Source organism: Nicotiana tomentosiformis, chromosome 6, assembly GCF_000390325.3.
Source record: "Nicotiana tomentosiformis chromosome 6, ASM39032v3, whole genome shotgun sequence".
NCBI lineage: Eukaryota > Viridiplantae > Streptophyta > Magnoliopsida > Solanales > Solanaceae > Nicotiana > Nicotiana tomentosiformis.
In genome coordinates this window covers 79,344,708-79,359,877 of record NC_090817.1, presented here as the reverse complement: position 1 = coordinate 79,359,877, position 15,170 = coordinate 79,344,708, and the positions used below count along the sequence as shown (strand labels likewise).

The window sequence follows — 15,170 nt, the reverse complement described above, 5'->3', positions numbered from 1 at the left end:
AACACCAAAACAAACAAACAAACAAAAGTTTTCTGCCCTAGTTTTCACTAGGAAAATTTCGTGAATTATTGTAACAAAATTCTAAATTACTTCTTTATTGAAAGCAATAAAATATTGGGAATGATGTACCCTGAAAAGCTCATGATAATTTTTTTTATGGTGCTCCTTTATTGTCAAAAAATGTCTCAACTAAAGATTGTTGTACCTTATGTTGGGAAGATGTGGCCATGGAATGATATACCTTATATTGGCAATGATACGAGGGAATGGTGTACCCTACGTTTAAGATCAAATCAACTAGGGAGTGGTATACCCTATGTTGGAAAATACAACTAGGGATTGGTGTACCATATACAAGTAAGGAGACTAGGGAGTAGTGACCCTATGTCGGAAAACACAACTAGGGAATGGTGTACCCTGATATTGGTAAAGAATTGTAACCACGGGTTGGTACCCTATATTATTGAAAAAGAAATGTAACCAGGGGTTGGCGCCCTATATTACTGAAAAGGAAATGTAACCAGGGGTTGATGCCCTATATTACTAAAAACAAAAACGTAACCAGGGATTGGCGCCCTGTATTACTGAAAAGGGAATGTAACCAGGGGTTGGCGCCCTGTACTACTGAAAAAGAAATGTAACTAGGGGTTGGTGCCCTGTATTACTGAAAATAAAATATAACCAGGGGATGGTGCCCTGTATTACTAAAAAGGAAAATGTAACCAGGGGTTAGTGCCCTGTATTACTGAAAAGGAAATGCTGAATCCCTGGGCGAAAAGGTTCTATATGGGTTAAACTATGAAAAGCAAGCATGGACAAAGAGTACTTCTACCCGAAAATATGAGCTGGATCCCCCTAGGTCAAAATGTTCTACCTGGGTTAAGCTACGAAAAGCAAGCCTAGGTGAAAAGTGCTTCTACCCAGAAATATGAGATGGGCACCCCTAGGCGAAATGGTTCTACCTGAGTTAAGCTATGTATACAAACCTGAGCGAAGAGTACTTCTACCCGGAAATATGAGTTGGATCCTCCTAGGTGAAATATTTCTACCTGAGTTAAGCTATGTATAAAAACCTGAGCGAAGAGTGCTTCTACCCAGAACTATGAGTTGGATCCCCCTAGGTGCAAAGGTTCTACCTGGGTTAAGCTACGTAAAACATCCTGAGCGAAGAGTAATTCTATCCGGAACTATGAGATGGATCCCCCTAGGCAAAAAGGTTCTACCTAGGTTCAGCTACGCGAAACATCGTGAGTGAAGAGTACTTCTACCTAGAAACTATGAGCTAGATCCCCTAGGCAAAATGGTTCTATGTGGGTTAAGCTACGTAAAACATCCTGAGCGAAGAGTACTTCTACTCGGAACTATGAGCTGGATCCCCTAGGCGAAAAGGTTCTACCTGGGTTAATCTAGGTAAAACATCTTGAACGAAGAGTACTTCTACCCGGGACTATGAGCTGGATCCCACTAGGTGAAAAGGTTTTACCTGGGTTAAGCTATGAAAATGAGAGGTATGGATAGTAGTGATGCATGCTGAAAAATAAAAGAAAAAAGAGCGATTTAAAGGAACTTACGTTTGGTGACATTCGTCCTTTGAGAACCACTATTCTGCACTGCTTTGTTCCTGCTTCAAACAAAGAAAATTTTTGAGTTTTTAAAGTGGTGGTCGGTTTGTGGCCTTGATGCACTGAGGAGTTTGAGTTCACGGACACACCGTTGTTGAAGAACTGATTCTATCATAGTGGTACCGAGATGCTCGGATACTTTGTATCATTTTTTGGAGACTTTGTCTTTCTGGCGTTTCCCCTGGCTGTTTCATACCCGGATGTCCAGGGTACCGTTAACCCTTGTCCCTAAGGCAAAGCAGTTTTCCTTTAAAATCAAACTTAGTTGTCTTGCACTCAGAACCAATTTGTGTCCGTAGTACTTATCAACTTTTCCCATGAAGAAAGTCTTGCTTAGGCGATCTTTTCATCTTTGAGACATTTTGCCTACCTTATCAAATGAGATCACAGATGGATTCCTTCCTTCGTCAATGCCGCATATGCTATTGTGCTCGGTACTACGGGAAAAATATAACCAGTATTGCAGCCATTTCTTTGCTTTGCTTTTGATGCATGATGAGATCGAAAGGGACTCAAAGAAAATTATGGGAAACACAGAAGAGCAATTGAAAGTAAAAAGGAATTATGACTAAACAAAAGTTGTCTATTTCGGGGAGAGGAATAGGGAGACTTATCTGGAGTTGTGTGCCGACTTCAATGAATCATGACATGTATTTTGGACTGGATGCCTGATCCGTCTGAGCTATCTAATTCTAAAAATCCATTGCAAATGTTCATCTTGAAACTGTCTTGGTTGTGCTCATGCCGGAGGATCGAAGACCCTCATTCAGCTAGTAGCGCCCTTTGCGGGTTTTTGCTAACTAACATCTCTCATTTCTCTACTCACCGCCACCTTATGGTGCGCATCCGGGTTTTCACCAATAAGTCTCTCTCATTTCTCTGTTCACCGTTGCCTTACAGTGCCCATACGGGTTTTCACCGATAAGACTTTTTTTTTTGCATGACGGAACTTCAAACATTCTCAAAGATCGATCAGAAGTTCCTAATAGGGAAAAGGCGAAAAGAACCTCGAACTAAATTACAACTTTTGGAAACGTTTTTATAGAAAAAAAACGTAAAATAAAACAAACTCATGCCCCAGTTTTGGAGTATGGGGAATATGGACTGCCATTTTTTTGTTTTTTTGGTATGATGGGACCGAACCCAGGGTAAGGCTGCCTACGTATCCTTTCGGAACCAGGTCAGACGTAGTTCATTCAACTCAGAAGGTTTGTTGTATGATTTTTTTTTTTACAAGTGCACGGGTTCCAAAAGAGGAAAAACGAAGAAGACAAATACGACTCAAAAGGGTTAACAAAAGGGTGACACCTATTTGGGACATAGACCAATAATAGCCTTCGCCATCTCGATTTGAGAAAATAATATGTGAAAGTTCTGCAGTGGGTATATATCAAACATAATATCTTTTGACTGCATCTGCATTAATCGTCATGTATAGTACCCGTCCTTCTTCATCTACCAAGTGCAAGGCCCTTTTTGGTAACACTTTCTTGATGAGTTAGGGTCTTTGCCAGTTCGGGGCGAACTTTCCTTTAGCTTCTACTTGGTGTGGAAGATTGCGTTTCAAAACGAGTTGGCCTACCTTAAAGTGTCGTGGACGCACTTTCTTATTGTAAGCGCGTGCCATTCTTTGCTGGTATAATTGGCCGAAACATACTACTGCTAGCCGTTGTTTATCAATCAGCATCAGTTGTTCCAAACAGGTCTTTACCCATTTTGTATCTTCAATCTCCGATTCCACGACGATTCGGAGAGAGGGAATTTCGACTTCAGCCGGTATTACAGCTTCCGTTCCGTATACCAGCAAATAAGGAGTTACATCAACAGATGAGCGAGCAGTCGTGCGGTATCCCAAAAGAGAAAAAGGCAACTTTTCATGCCATTGTCTAGAACCTTGGATCATCTTTCTAAGAATCTTCTTGATGTTCTTGTTTGCCGCTTCAACGACTCCATTGGCTTTTGGACAGTAAGGGGTAGAATGGCGATGCACAATTTTAAATTGCTCGCATACCTCCTTCATCAAATGACTATTTAGATTGGCTGCATTGTCAGTGATAATGGTTTTTGGAATACCAAAGCGACAGATGATATTGGAATGAACAAAGTCTACCACTGCTTTCTTGGTGACTGCTTTGAAAGTGACGGCCTCCACCCACTTGGTAAAGTAATCAATTGCAACCAAAATGAATCTATTCCCATTTGAAGCCTTTGGCTCGATTGGCCCATTAACATCTATTCCCCAAGAAATGAAAGGCCAAGGAGAGGACATGGGATGCAACTCTGAAGGAGGCGAGTGAATTAGGTCACCATGAATCTGGCATTGGTGATACTTGCGAACAAAATTGAAGCAATCTCGCTCTATAGTAAGCCAGTAATACCCTGCCCGCAGAATCTTCTTCGCCAAAACATATCCATTCATGTGAGGTTCGCATACCCCCGAATGCACTTCACTCATGATCCACTCAACTTCTATGGCATCAACGCATCTCAACAAGTTCAAATTTGGGGTCCTTTTGCACAAAATTTCCCCATTCAAGAAGAAATCACCGACGAGCCGCCTTATATTTCTTTTTTTATCTCTCTTGGAATGCTCTGGGTATTCTCTTGTTTTCAGGAATCGTTTTATGTCATGATACCATGGTTCACTATCTGGTTCTGTCTCAATTGTATTGCAGTAACCGTGTTGATTCCGAACTTGGATTTCTAGTAGCTCGATATGAGTGTTGCCCGAATAAGGGAGCATCGAGGCTAAAGTAGCCAAAACATCGACTAGCTCAACTAGATTCTCTGCCAAATGATCGGCCAAAGCCTGTGCTTTCATCGCAGTGCGAGTGACATAGACGATGTCGAACTCTGTGAGCAGGATTTTCCATTTTGCAAGCCTGCCAGTGGGCATTGGCTTTTGGAAGATGTACTTCAGAGGATCCATTCTGGATATGAGGTAAGTAGTGTAAGCCAAAAGATAATGTCTCAACTTCTGAGAGACCCAAGTCAAGGTACAACATGTCATTTCTAAAAGGGTGTACCTAACCTCATAATTAGTGAAGTTCTTGCTCAAATAATAGATTGCCTACTCATTTTTGCCTGTTGTATCATGTTTCCCCAAAACGCATCCAAAGGAATTATCCATCACCGATAGATATAAAAACAAAGGCCTACCAGGTTCAGGTGAGACCAATACAGGCGTTTTTGACAGATAATCTTTGATCTTGTCAAAAGCATTTTGGCAATCGTCCGTCCACTTGATAGCAACATCCTTTTTCAGCAACTTAAAGATGGGCTCGCACGTGGTTGTGAACTAAGCAATGAACCTACTGATGTAGTTCAATCTCTTGAGCAAACTCATGACTTCTTTTTTGTTCTTCGGGGGTGGCAGATCTCGAATGGACTTTATCTTAGATGGATCCAATTCGATGCCTCTCCGATTGACTATAAAACCGAGGAGTTTCCCAGATGGAACCCCAAATGCACACTTGGCTGGATTAAGCTTAAGGTCATACCTTCGAAGCCGTAATCGCACACGTGATCAGCATGTGTCTTTGATTTTATGATGACATCATCGACATATACTTCAATCTCTTTGTGCATCATGTCATTAAAAATGGTAGTCATGGCCCTCATGTAAGTTGCCCCAGCATTCTTCAAAACCAATGGCATGACCCTGTAACAATAAGTACCCCTTGGAGTGGTGAAAGCGGTCTTTTCTGCACCATCCTCATCCATTAGAATCTGGTGGTATCCGGCATAGCAATCCACAAAATATTGTATCTCATGCTTAGCATAGTTATCTACAAGTATGTGGATGTTTGGTAAAGGAAAATTATCCTTTGGACTTGCTTTGTTCAGGCCCATGTAGTCAACAGCCTCATTTTCATCATATTCGACCTCTTGATGCATTATTTCAAATTTAGACAGATTTTTAAGACCTGGGCGTGAATTCCGCATGCATGTCATGTTATTAAAGCCGGCATTAACAAAACTGAAATGGAAAACAAAATGACAAAAATTAGGAAAAGGAAGAGATACTATACTTAATACAAAATTGAATTGCATTTCATTGAATTTGAAAGGATAGAAGGGTTAACATCAAAATAAAACAATCATACTAAGATGTTTGTATTACAACCCTGAAAGTAACCCAAAGTAAAAAGAAAAACGAAGATGCAAAAACAAACTACCAAGACTCCTTCCTTGCAGGGAGAGGAGTTTCTTCCCAGTTGTTGAGCATGGTGTCTGGGCCAATTAGTTGCATATCGGCACGACTAGTGCCTTCACCAGCCTGGATCATATTCACTTCAGAAAACATCTGGCTGAGGCCATGGAAAATTTCATCAATATTTGCATGTGCCCAGGAATTTTGACCCTCTTTGAGTCGTGGCTTGACAAAAGTGTAGAAAATGTGAGGGATAGGTTGATGCAAGACCCAACCATGCTTTTTGCGATGCTTAGATTTATCTTCATATGCTTGTGTTAGCCTGAAACCTAAGCCAATAGTACCATTGTTGCTAAAGGGAGAGATGGGTTCCGAAATTCCTTGCAGTGATGCCCCCAAGCCTTTTCCTGGATCATAACCTTATCTTAGTATAACAGCAACTACCATTACAGATGCGGCGGAAAGACGAGGATGCAAAATGGGCTTTCCTTCCTCAACATAGTCCACAGTAACCACTTCGAAAGCTTTATAGACCATGGACTCACACCCTTCCTTGGCCTCAATACACGGAATTAACGGATCTTTATAAATGGATGACTCGTCTTCTCCATGAACAATAATTTCTTGCCTGTCGTATTCTAATTTTAGCATCTAATACAAGGTGGATGGCATAGCTCGGGCCGTTTAGATCCATGGCCTTCCGAGAAAAAAGTTATAAGAAGTTTCCATGTCCACTACTTGGAAGACAATTTCAAAATCAACCGGCCCAATCGTTATGGTGAGGTTGATCTCCTCAATGGTATCTCTCGCTGAGCCATCAAAAGCCCAGATGTGAACATTGCTAGGTCAGATTCTGTCTGTGTTGATCTTCATGCTTTGCAAGGTAGAGAAAGGTCATACATCTACACTCGAGCCTCCATCAACCATGACTCGCTTTACATAATGCCCCTCACATTTGACAATCAGGTGCAAAGGCCTATTGTGCCCAGCTACCTCCTCGGGAAGTTCATCATCAATAAAGGAGATTTTGTTCACCTCAAAAAATCTGTTGGTCATCTTCTCTAACTGATTCACGGTGGTCTTCTCTGAGACATGTGCCTCGTTCATGATTTTGATTAGTACCCAGGCATGTTCTTTTGAGTATATGAGCAAAGATAACAAAGAGATTTGGGCTGGAGTCTTTCTCAATTGGTCAATGATTGAGTAATCCTGAACTTTCATCTCTTTCAAAAACTCCCCCGCCTCTTCTTCTGTGACCGGTTTCTTTATTGGCATTTGGCCTTCTCTGATTTGCTTTGCCTTCCTCAACTCTTCTGGAGAGTAACACCTCCCTGATCGAGTCAAACCTCCAGTTTCCCCCACTTATTCTATGATTTCCTTGCCTTTGTAGGTTACTATAATTTTGTTGTAGTTCCAAGGAATGGTTTTCATTGTTGTCACACGGGGTTGCATGGCAGGCTTGATTATGATCAGCTCTGTTATACCCTTTGTACCGCCCTGATTCTGCTTTGTGATAGGGTGACCTCTAAGGACATACAACTTTGGGCTTGGAATATTGTAGCTAACTTCCAACATCGTGATTTTTGGAACAAATGAAGTTTCCTTCCCTAAGCTCTGGTCGCCTTTCAAAATCAATGGCACATCTCGGCTTGGACTTACTTCTGGTCCCGTTCCTTCTTGAATCGTTCCCACTGTAATTTCTGCTCGGCCAACCGGCTTGTATTCTTGATCTCGGCTGATCATTCCTACAAAATGAAAATCGTTGTGTGCTGGCAGCGGGTTGTTTGTAACATTAGGAGGGTCTTCGCCATTTTGTTGCCACAATCAACTTTTCCGCGATGAGTCTTTCTATGGCTCTTTTCAGAGTCCAACAATCATCAGTGCTATACCCTGGGACACCTGCATGATATTCACATCTAGCATTTACTTGAAATCCATGTGAATCAAGATGCATATAGTGGGGAGCAATGGGTCCAATCACGCCCATCTACTTTAGCTTCTGGAATATACTAGAGTATGATTCAGCTAATGGAGTGAATTTTTCCACCGGCCTCTGCTCTCGACCATAATCCTGCCTGGGACGAGCATTGTAGGGTGCCCGAAACTTTTGCTGCTGAGGTCGGGGGATCCTTGGAGCTGGTACCCGTACCTGTTGATTGGGAGGCCGAGCATATGATTGAGCATTAAACACTATATACTGTGGTGGCCCCACAGAGTACTGAGTAATTGGCAAGGGATAATAATGTTGAGGGTATCTGGAATTCCCCTGCTGAACTTGCGCATAAGGGTGCGATGCCCCTATTTGAACTTCCCTGGATCCCGAAGTCATCATGGACCCTTCATCTCTCTTTTTTCTATTTGCCAAACTTCCCGACCCATTTTGGATAGCTTGGGTGGTGGCTTTGAGAGCAGCTTGACTTACAATTCTGCCAGTCTTGAGGCCATTTTCGACCATCTTTCCTATTTTGATCGCTTTCGCAAAAGGTCTACCCATCGCGGACATCATGTTCTGAAAGTAATCATGCTCTTGCGCCTACAAGAAAAATAGTGATCAATTCGTGGTTATCCATGGGTGGCTTAACTCTAGCCGCTTGCTCCCTCCACTTGATTGCATACTCCCTAAAGCTTTCAGTCAACTTTTTCTTCATATTGGACCTGGAATTGCGATCCGGCATAATATTAATGTTGTATTGAAATTGTTTAACAAATGCCCAGGCCATGTCGTCCCAGACATGCCAGTGAGAGATATCTTGGTCAATGAACCATTCAGAGGCTACCCCCATAAGACTTTCCCCAAAATAAGCCATCGGTAATTTTTCTTTTCCACCTGCACCCCTCAGCTGGTTGGAGTACCTTTTTAAGTGGGTGATAGGATCACCGTGTCTATCATATTTCTCAAATTTTGGGGTCTTGAACCCTGGTGGCAAATGGATATGAGGGAACATGCATAGATCACTGAATGAAACACTTTTGTGACCACCTTGTCCCTGTATGCTCTTTATGTTTTGTTCAAGACTTCTCATTTTCCTGGCCATCTCATCCGGCTCAAATGTTTTGGCAGCCTTTTCATTTTCCACTGGTGACTCGTACTGAGGAGTCTGATTGTATGGAGCTGAGACCTTGAAAGACACATTTGGAGAGAAGTATTGGCCATCATAAGTATGAGATAGTGTCTCGTTGTTCGGTCTTGTCACAAGAGGTGGTGGCGGGATTGTATATACTGGTGCACCAGACACGACGAGAGGAGTATTCCTGACCGGTGCGACTGGAGGTCGCATATTAGAGGTACCAGGGGCAGCATGGAGGTTGTAGTTTGGCACATACCCTGGTGGTAGAATGTGATCGCTCATTGCTTGGAGCGGTGGTTGAGTAGTTAAGAGTACGGTAGAAGTTTCTTCTGAGGGACCCCGGGGTGGAGGCTGACCGGAAACCCAAGCTTGATATACATCAGACAATTGTTGTCTCAATTTTCTTATTTCCTCTGACTCTTGCTCAACTGACTGAACTTGGGGGTCATCACTGACCAGCTCGATCTCATCATTGTCAGCCATCAGTACCTTTCCTTTAGATCTGGTGAAGTAATGATGTGTTTCCAGTTTCTCCACAAACCAACCACCTTAAGCTTACTATTGTTATAAGAGACAACAAACGTGTTAGGGTTAAGCATTTCATAGATATGAATCACACGTAATATGCCACGCTCCTAACATTATCACCATTTCTAACATGCTTTTGGAAGGCTTCATGTTTCATTCCGGCTTATCAGGTTGCTTCTTATTGACGCTTTTAGTTTCTTCTCTCCCTTTTGTTTCATTTCACTCATGCCTCATTCGATCCCTCCTCCTAGATCGTTGAAAAATATTTTGATCGAACATTTTGTGGGTTGCCTACGTATCATGTCGCCGCATGAATTAGATCATTATGTTGTTCAAGCAGATTAGGAATAAAGTAAATAAACTAACTTTTTTTTTACTCATATACAAATAATCCCATAAAAGCTCCTAACAAAGAATATATTTTGAATTTTGTTTTTTGGATTTTTTCTTTTTTTGGATTTTTTCTGTTTAAAGAAAACTTCTAAAGTGTTTTTGATTTTGCTCTTTATTTTTCTTCGAAAGAAAGACTTTTAAATAAAAATAAAATAAAAAATAAATAAATTGGATTTTGATTTTTTTTTAATTTTAGGAGAAAGACTTTTTAAAGAAGAAAAAATCCAAAGGAAAAAAAAAGGAAGAAAATAATTTTGAATTTTTGGATTTGACGTCTCAAAAAATACTTCTAAAAAGGGAATTAAAGAAAAAATATTTTTTGGATTTTTTGAAAATTGGGGGCCGGAACCGATGAGGTTTGCCTACGTATCTCACATCCGATGAGAATCAGACCTGCGTAGTTGGTGAAACCAACTATTTCTTTTTATGATTTTTATGAAAATTAATCTTTACACCACATGCCAGACTACTATAAAATCTTAGTATGAAATATTATTTGTACCAATCTAGGAGAATGATTTTTTTTTTTTAATAATTCCACTCAACTAATTTCTAAAGTCGGTTAACAATGCAAGAAAGTCTTCCTAATAATGTAGCAAGTAGCACAAAATTGAACATGATGGTCTCAAAAAGGATCCTTGTCTTATACGGACCCGGCCCTGTGCCGAGCTTCGCTAAGTCAAATGCACATGATGTAACAAAACGATCCTACTAGGGATATCCAGGCATGTGGCTTGTTCTTCTAGGTTTTAAGACTCTTAGGAGATGAGGTGTATCTAGGCTGGCCATAAAACTAGCGGACAACTCGAGTTGGGAAGGGGTAGCGTACTGGAGCAATACTTCTCCGGCTTAACTACTGGAACCTCCCCGTTCTTAAATATGGGTGACTAATAATCCTTCACGGGAGCCCAGGCCCACCAGCTTTATCTCAAAGAAGAGTGGGGCGCGTATCCGCTATTCCCAGGGTTATATTCAGAAGACTCAGAGCAGGTGCGTGAGAAGACAATTTATATATACAATTCAACAATATCAAAGCGGTAATAACTGGACAAGTAGCACATTAGGCCCAAATAAATCACAATATATACAAAATTTAATAAAGCCAAATAAAGTCAATGTACAAGCTCGAATTCTCTGAATCCCCAGCAGAGTCACTAGAGCTGTCGTACCCCTTTTCTACCCCCAAAAGTTATGTGTGTCATATGGGTTGGGTTAAAGCGTTTTTCCAATTAAAGTGACAAACTTGAGTAGGGATTATTTTACTTACAGAGTCGCTACTTGGAATTGAGTTTTGGGGTATTCCAAGTCACCTTTTATTTGAATCCCTAGTCAGAGGGAGGTTTGACTCTTTTATTATTGGTCTGCAAAAATAAAGTCCGGGTAAGGAATTCTGTTGACCGAGGAGAAGGTATAAGGCATTCCCCGAGTCCCATGGTTCTAGCACGGTCGCTTTATTGACTAGAACTTGGCTTGAATTAATATTGGATAAATTGTGATTTATTAGTTTCCGTATTTTATCTATCCACTTTAAATTATTCAAATATGGAATTATCTTTGAATCGAATCACGTGTGTGAATCCGTTTTTTATTGTGCCAAAATCATGTCACGCGTACGTGTACACAATTAGTAGCATTTTATTATATTAAGATTGTTTTGGCCAAAGTTGCACGGACATGTACTTCGATTTTAATTTTAAAAATCGTAATTATCTTACACGAACATATACATAACTACGATGATTTGATTAATTTAGGGCGCGCTTAAAGCACTCTCACGTACTCAAAAACTATTTTCCTATGTTTGGGATTATTGTGATGCTTAAGAGTTATACATTCTTCTGACTTAACACCACTCATGGCCTATTCTAATTCCTTTCCAAGAAAGAAACAACTTTAATTTTCCATTTATCCAATTTAACAAACTCACTTAAATCACCACTTCAACATGCTAAAACAAAAGAAATGTAACATAACCATATAAGTAAAAAAACTAAATCAAAGTCCATAGCATATTTAACAGAAAACGTCCAAACAAATTACATGTACTCAAACGAATTAATCTTTAAAACCAATATATAAACCAAATAATACGCGATCTGAACACAAACAATACGAAAGAGATCAAGTATTTTTCATAGAGCAAATGAAATTCATCACGAGCAGATAGAAACACTAATCTATCAAAGCAAGTGTATACTAAAAATGTAAACAAATACTGAAAAAAATGGATTCGAATGGACCTTTATATTGATGAATAAGGCTGAAAATTTGCAACTAAATCGAAATAACAAATCAACAATCGTTGGACGAAAATGCCAAAATTGCGAACTGGAACCTCGACATAGAAGCCTTGCCTGACCGATGAAGACAAGAACAGTTTTAGGTGGTTTAAAGCTATTTTTGGAGTTGTTTAGTGGCTGAAGTTTGGTGGTTTCATGGTTGGTTTCAGGTGTGGGTTCGAGTGAAGTTTCAGTTGGTTTTCATGGCTGTTTCAAGGCTATTTTTAGGTGGGTTAAGGGGTGGATTTCCAGCTCGTTTTTGGGGGGTGTTTAACTGGAGAAAGGGGGCTGTTTTTTTTGGGGGGGGGGGAGGAGGGGGGTTTATCGGGAGCTGTGGGTGGACTGGTTTTCAGCTCGTTTTTGGGCTGTTTTCAGCTCGTTTTTGAGCTGTTTTGAGGGAGTTTTGGGGCTAGATTTGCAGCTCGTTTTTTGCTGGTTTCTCCTCCCCTTCATGGCTGATTTTTGCAGCAATTATATAGAGGGTTTTGTTGGTCTATAGGGTGGAGATGAAGCTCCCTTTTGTGTGAGTGTCCATCTGTGTTAGTAGAGGGATCATATGGGGGAAGTGCTTGTGTGAGTTTTTAAAGAGGAAGAGTGGAGTGTGAGTTGTTAAAGATGAAGAGTATGAGTGTGAGTTGTAAGGAAATAATTGTGTTGGTGGTAAGGTGTGTGTTAAGTGACGTGAGGGAATTGGAAAAAATCCAAGCATGGTAAAAAATTAGGTGCTCCCCAGCAGAGTCGCCTGAGCTGTCACACCCCTTTTCTACCACAAAAGATATGTGTGTCATATGGGTTGGGTTAAATAGTTTTTCTAATTAAAGTGACAAACTTGAGTAGGGATTATTTTACTTACGGAGTTGCCACTTAGAATTGGGTTTTGGGGTGTTCCAAATCACCTTTTATTTGAATCCCTAGTCAAAGGGAGGTTTGACTCTATTATTATTGGTCTGTGAAAATAAAGTCCGGGTAAGGAATTTTGTTGACCGGGGAGAAGGTGTAAGACATTTCCCGAGTCCCGTGGTTCTAGCACGGTTTCTTTATTGACTACAACTTGGCTTGAATTAATTTTGAATAAATTATAATTTATTAGTTTCCATGTTTTATCTATCCACTTTTAATTATTCAAATATGGAATTATCTGTGAAACGAATCACGTGTGTGAATCCATTTTTTATTGTGCCAAAATCATGCGAGGCGTACGTGTAGACAATTAATAGCATTTTATTATATAAAGATTGTTATGGCCAAAGCTGCGCGAACACGTACTTCGGTTTTAATTTTGGAAATCGTAATTTTGTCGCGTAAACATATACATAACTACGATGATTTGATTAATTTAAGGTGCGCTTAAAGTACTCTAATGTACTCAAAAATTGTTTTCTAAGTTTGGGATTATTGTGATGCTTAAGAGTTATACATTCTTCTGACTTAACACCACTCATGGCCTATTCTTATTCCTTGCAAAGAAAGAAACAACTTTAACTTTCCATTTATCCAATTTAACAAACTCACTTAAATCACCACTTCAACATGCTAAAACAAAAGAAATGTAACATAACCATATAAGTAAGAAAACTAAATCAAAGTCCAGAGCATATTTAACAAATATCGTCCAAAACAAACTTACATGTACTCAAACGAATTAATCTTTAAAACCAATATATAAACCAAATAATACTCAATCTGAATACAAACCATACGAAAGAGATCAAGTATTTTCCATAGAGCAAATGAAATTCATCACGAGCAGATAGAAATACTAATATATCAAAGCAAGTGTATACTAAAAATGTAAACAAATACTGAGAAAAATGGATTCGAATGAACCTTTATATTGATGAATAAAGCTGAAAATTTTCAACTCAATTGAAATAACAAATCAACAATCGTTAGATGGAAACGCCGAAATTGCGAACCGGAACCTCGACATAGAAGGCTTACCTGACCGATGAAGACGGGAACAGTTTTAGGTGGTTTAAAGCTGTTTTTGGAGTTGTTTCGTGGCTGAAGTTTGGTGGTTTCATAGCTGGTTTCAGGTGTGGGTTCGAGTGAAGTTTCAGTTAGTTTTCATGGCTATTTCAAGGCTGTTTTCAAGTAGGTTTGGGGGTGGATTTCTAGCTCATTTCTGGGGGTGTTTAACTGGAGGAAATGGGCTGTTTTGGGGAGTTATCAGCAACTGTGGGTGGACTGGTTTTCAGCTCATTTTTTGGGCTGTTTTCAGCTCGTTTTTGAGCTGTTTTGAGGGAGTTTTGGGGCTAGATTTGCAGCTCATTTTTTGCTGGTTTCTCCTCCCCTTCCTGGCTGATTTTTGCAGCAATTATATAGAGGGTTTTGTTGGTCTATAGGGTGGAGATGAAGCTCCCTTTTGTGTGAGTGTCCATCTGTATTAGTGGAGGGATCATGTGAGGGAAGTGCTTGTGTGAGTTGCTAAAGAGGAAGAGTGGAGTGTGAGTTGTTAAAGATGAAGAGTAGGAGTGTGAGTTGTGAGGAAATAATTGTGTTGGTGGTAAGGTGTGTGTTAAGTGACGTGAGGGAGTTGGGAAAAATTCAAGCATGGTAAAAAATTAGGTGCTCTCCAGCAGAGTCGCCTGAGCTATCACACCCCTTTTCTACCCCAAAAGATATATGTGTCATATGGGTTGGGTTAAATAGTTTTTCAAATTAAAGTGACAAACTTGAGTAGGGATTATTTTACTTACAGAGTCACCACTTAGAATTGGGTTTTGGGGTGTTCCAAATCACCTTTTATTTGAATCACTAGTCAAAGGGAGGTTTGACTCTATTATTATTGGTCTGCGAAAACAAAGTTCGGGTAAGGAATTCTGTTGACCGGGGAGAAGGTGTAAGGCATTTCTCGAGTCCCGTGGTTCTAGCACGGTCTCTTTATTGACTACAACTTGGCTTGAATTAATTTTGAATAAATTGTGATTTATTAGTTTTCATGTTTTATCTATCCACTTTTAATTATTTAAATATGGAAATATCTTTGAAACGAATCACGTGTGTGAATCCATTTTTTATTGTGCCAAAATCATGTCACGCGTACGTGTAGACAATTAATAGCATTTTATTATATAAAGATTGTTATGGCCAAAGTTGCGCGAACACGTACTTCGGTTTTAATTTT

The 15,170-nt window shown here is 40.0% G+C and overlaps 1 protein-coding gene across 1 annotated transcript; it reads right to left on the bottom strand.

The window, feature by feature from the left end:
• Nucleotides 1–8,294: 8,294 nt before the first annotated feature.
• On the bottom strand, nt 8,295–9,326 carry LOC138894261 (uncharacterized). The gene has a single exon (XM_070178945.1). The coding sequence runs from the start codon at nt 9,324–9,326 to the stop codon at nt 8,295–8,297; it is 1,032 nt and encodes a 343-aa protein (XP_070035046.1).
• Between the last annotated feature and the right edge of the window lie 5,844 nt (nt 9,327–15,170).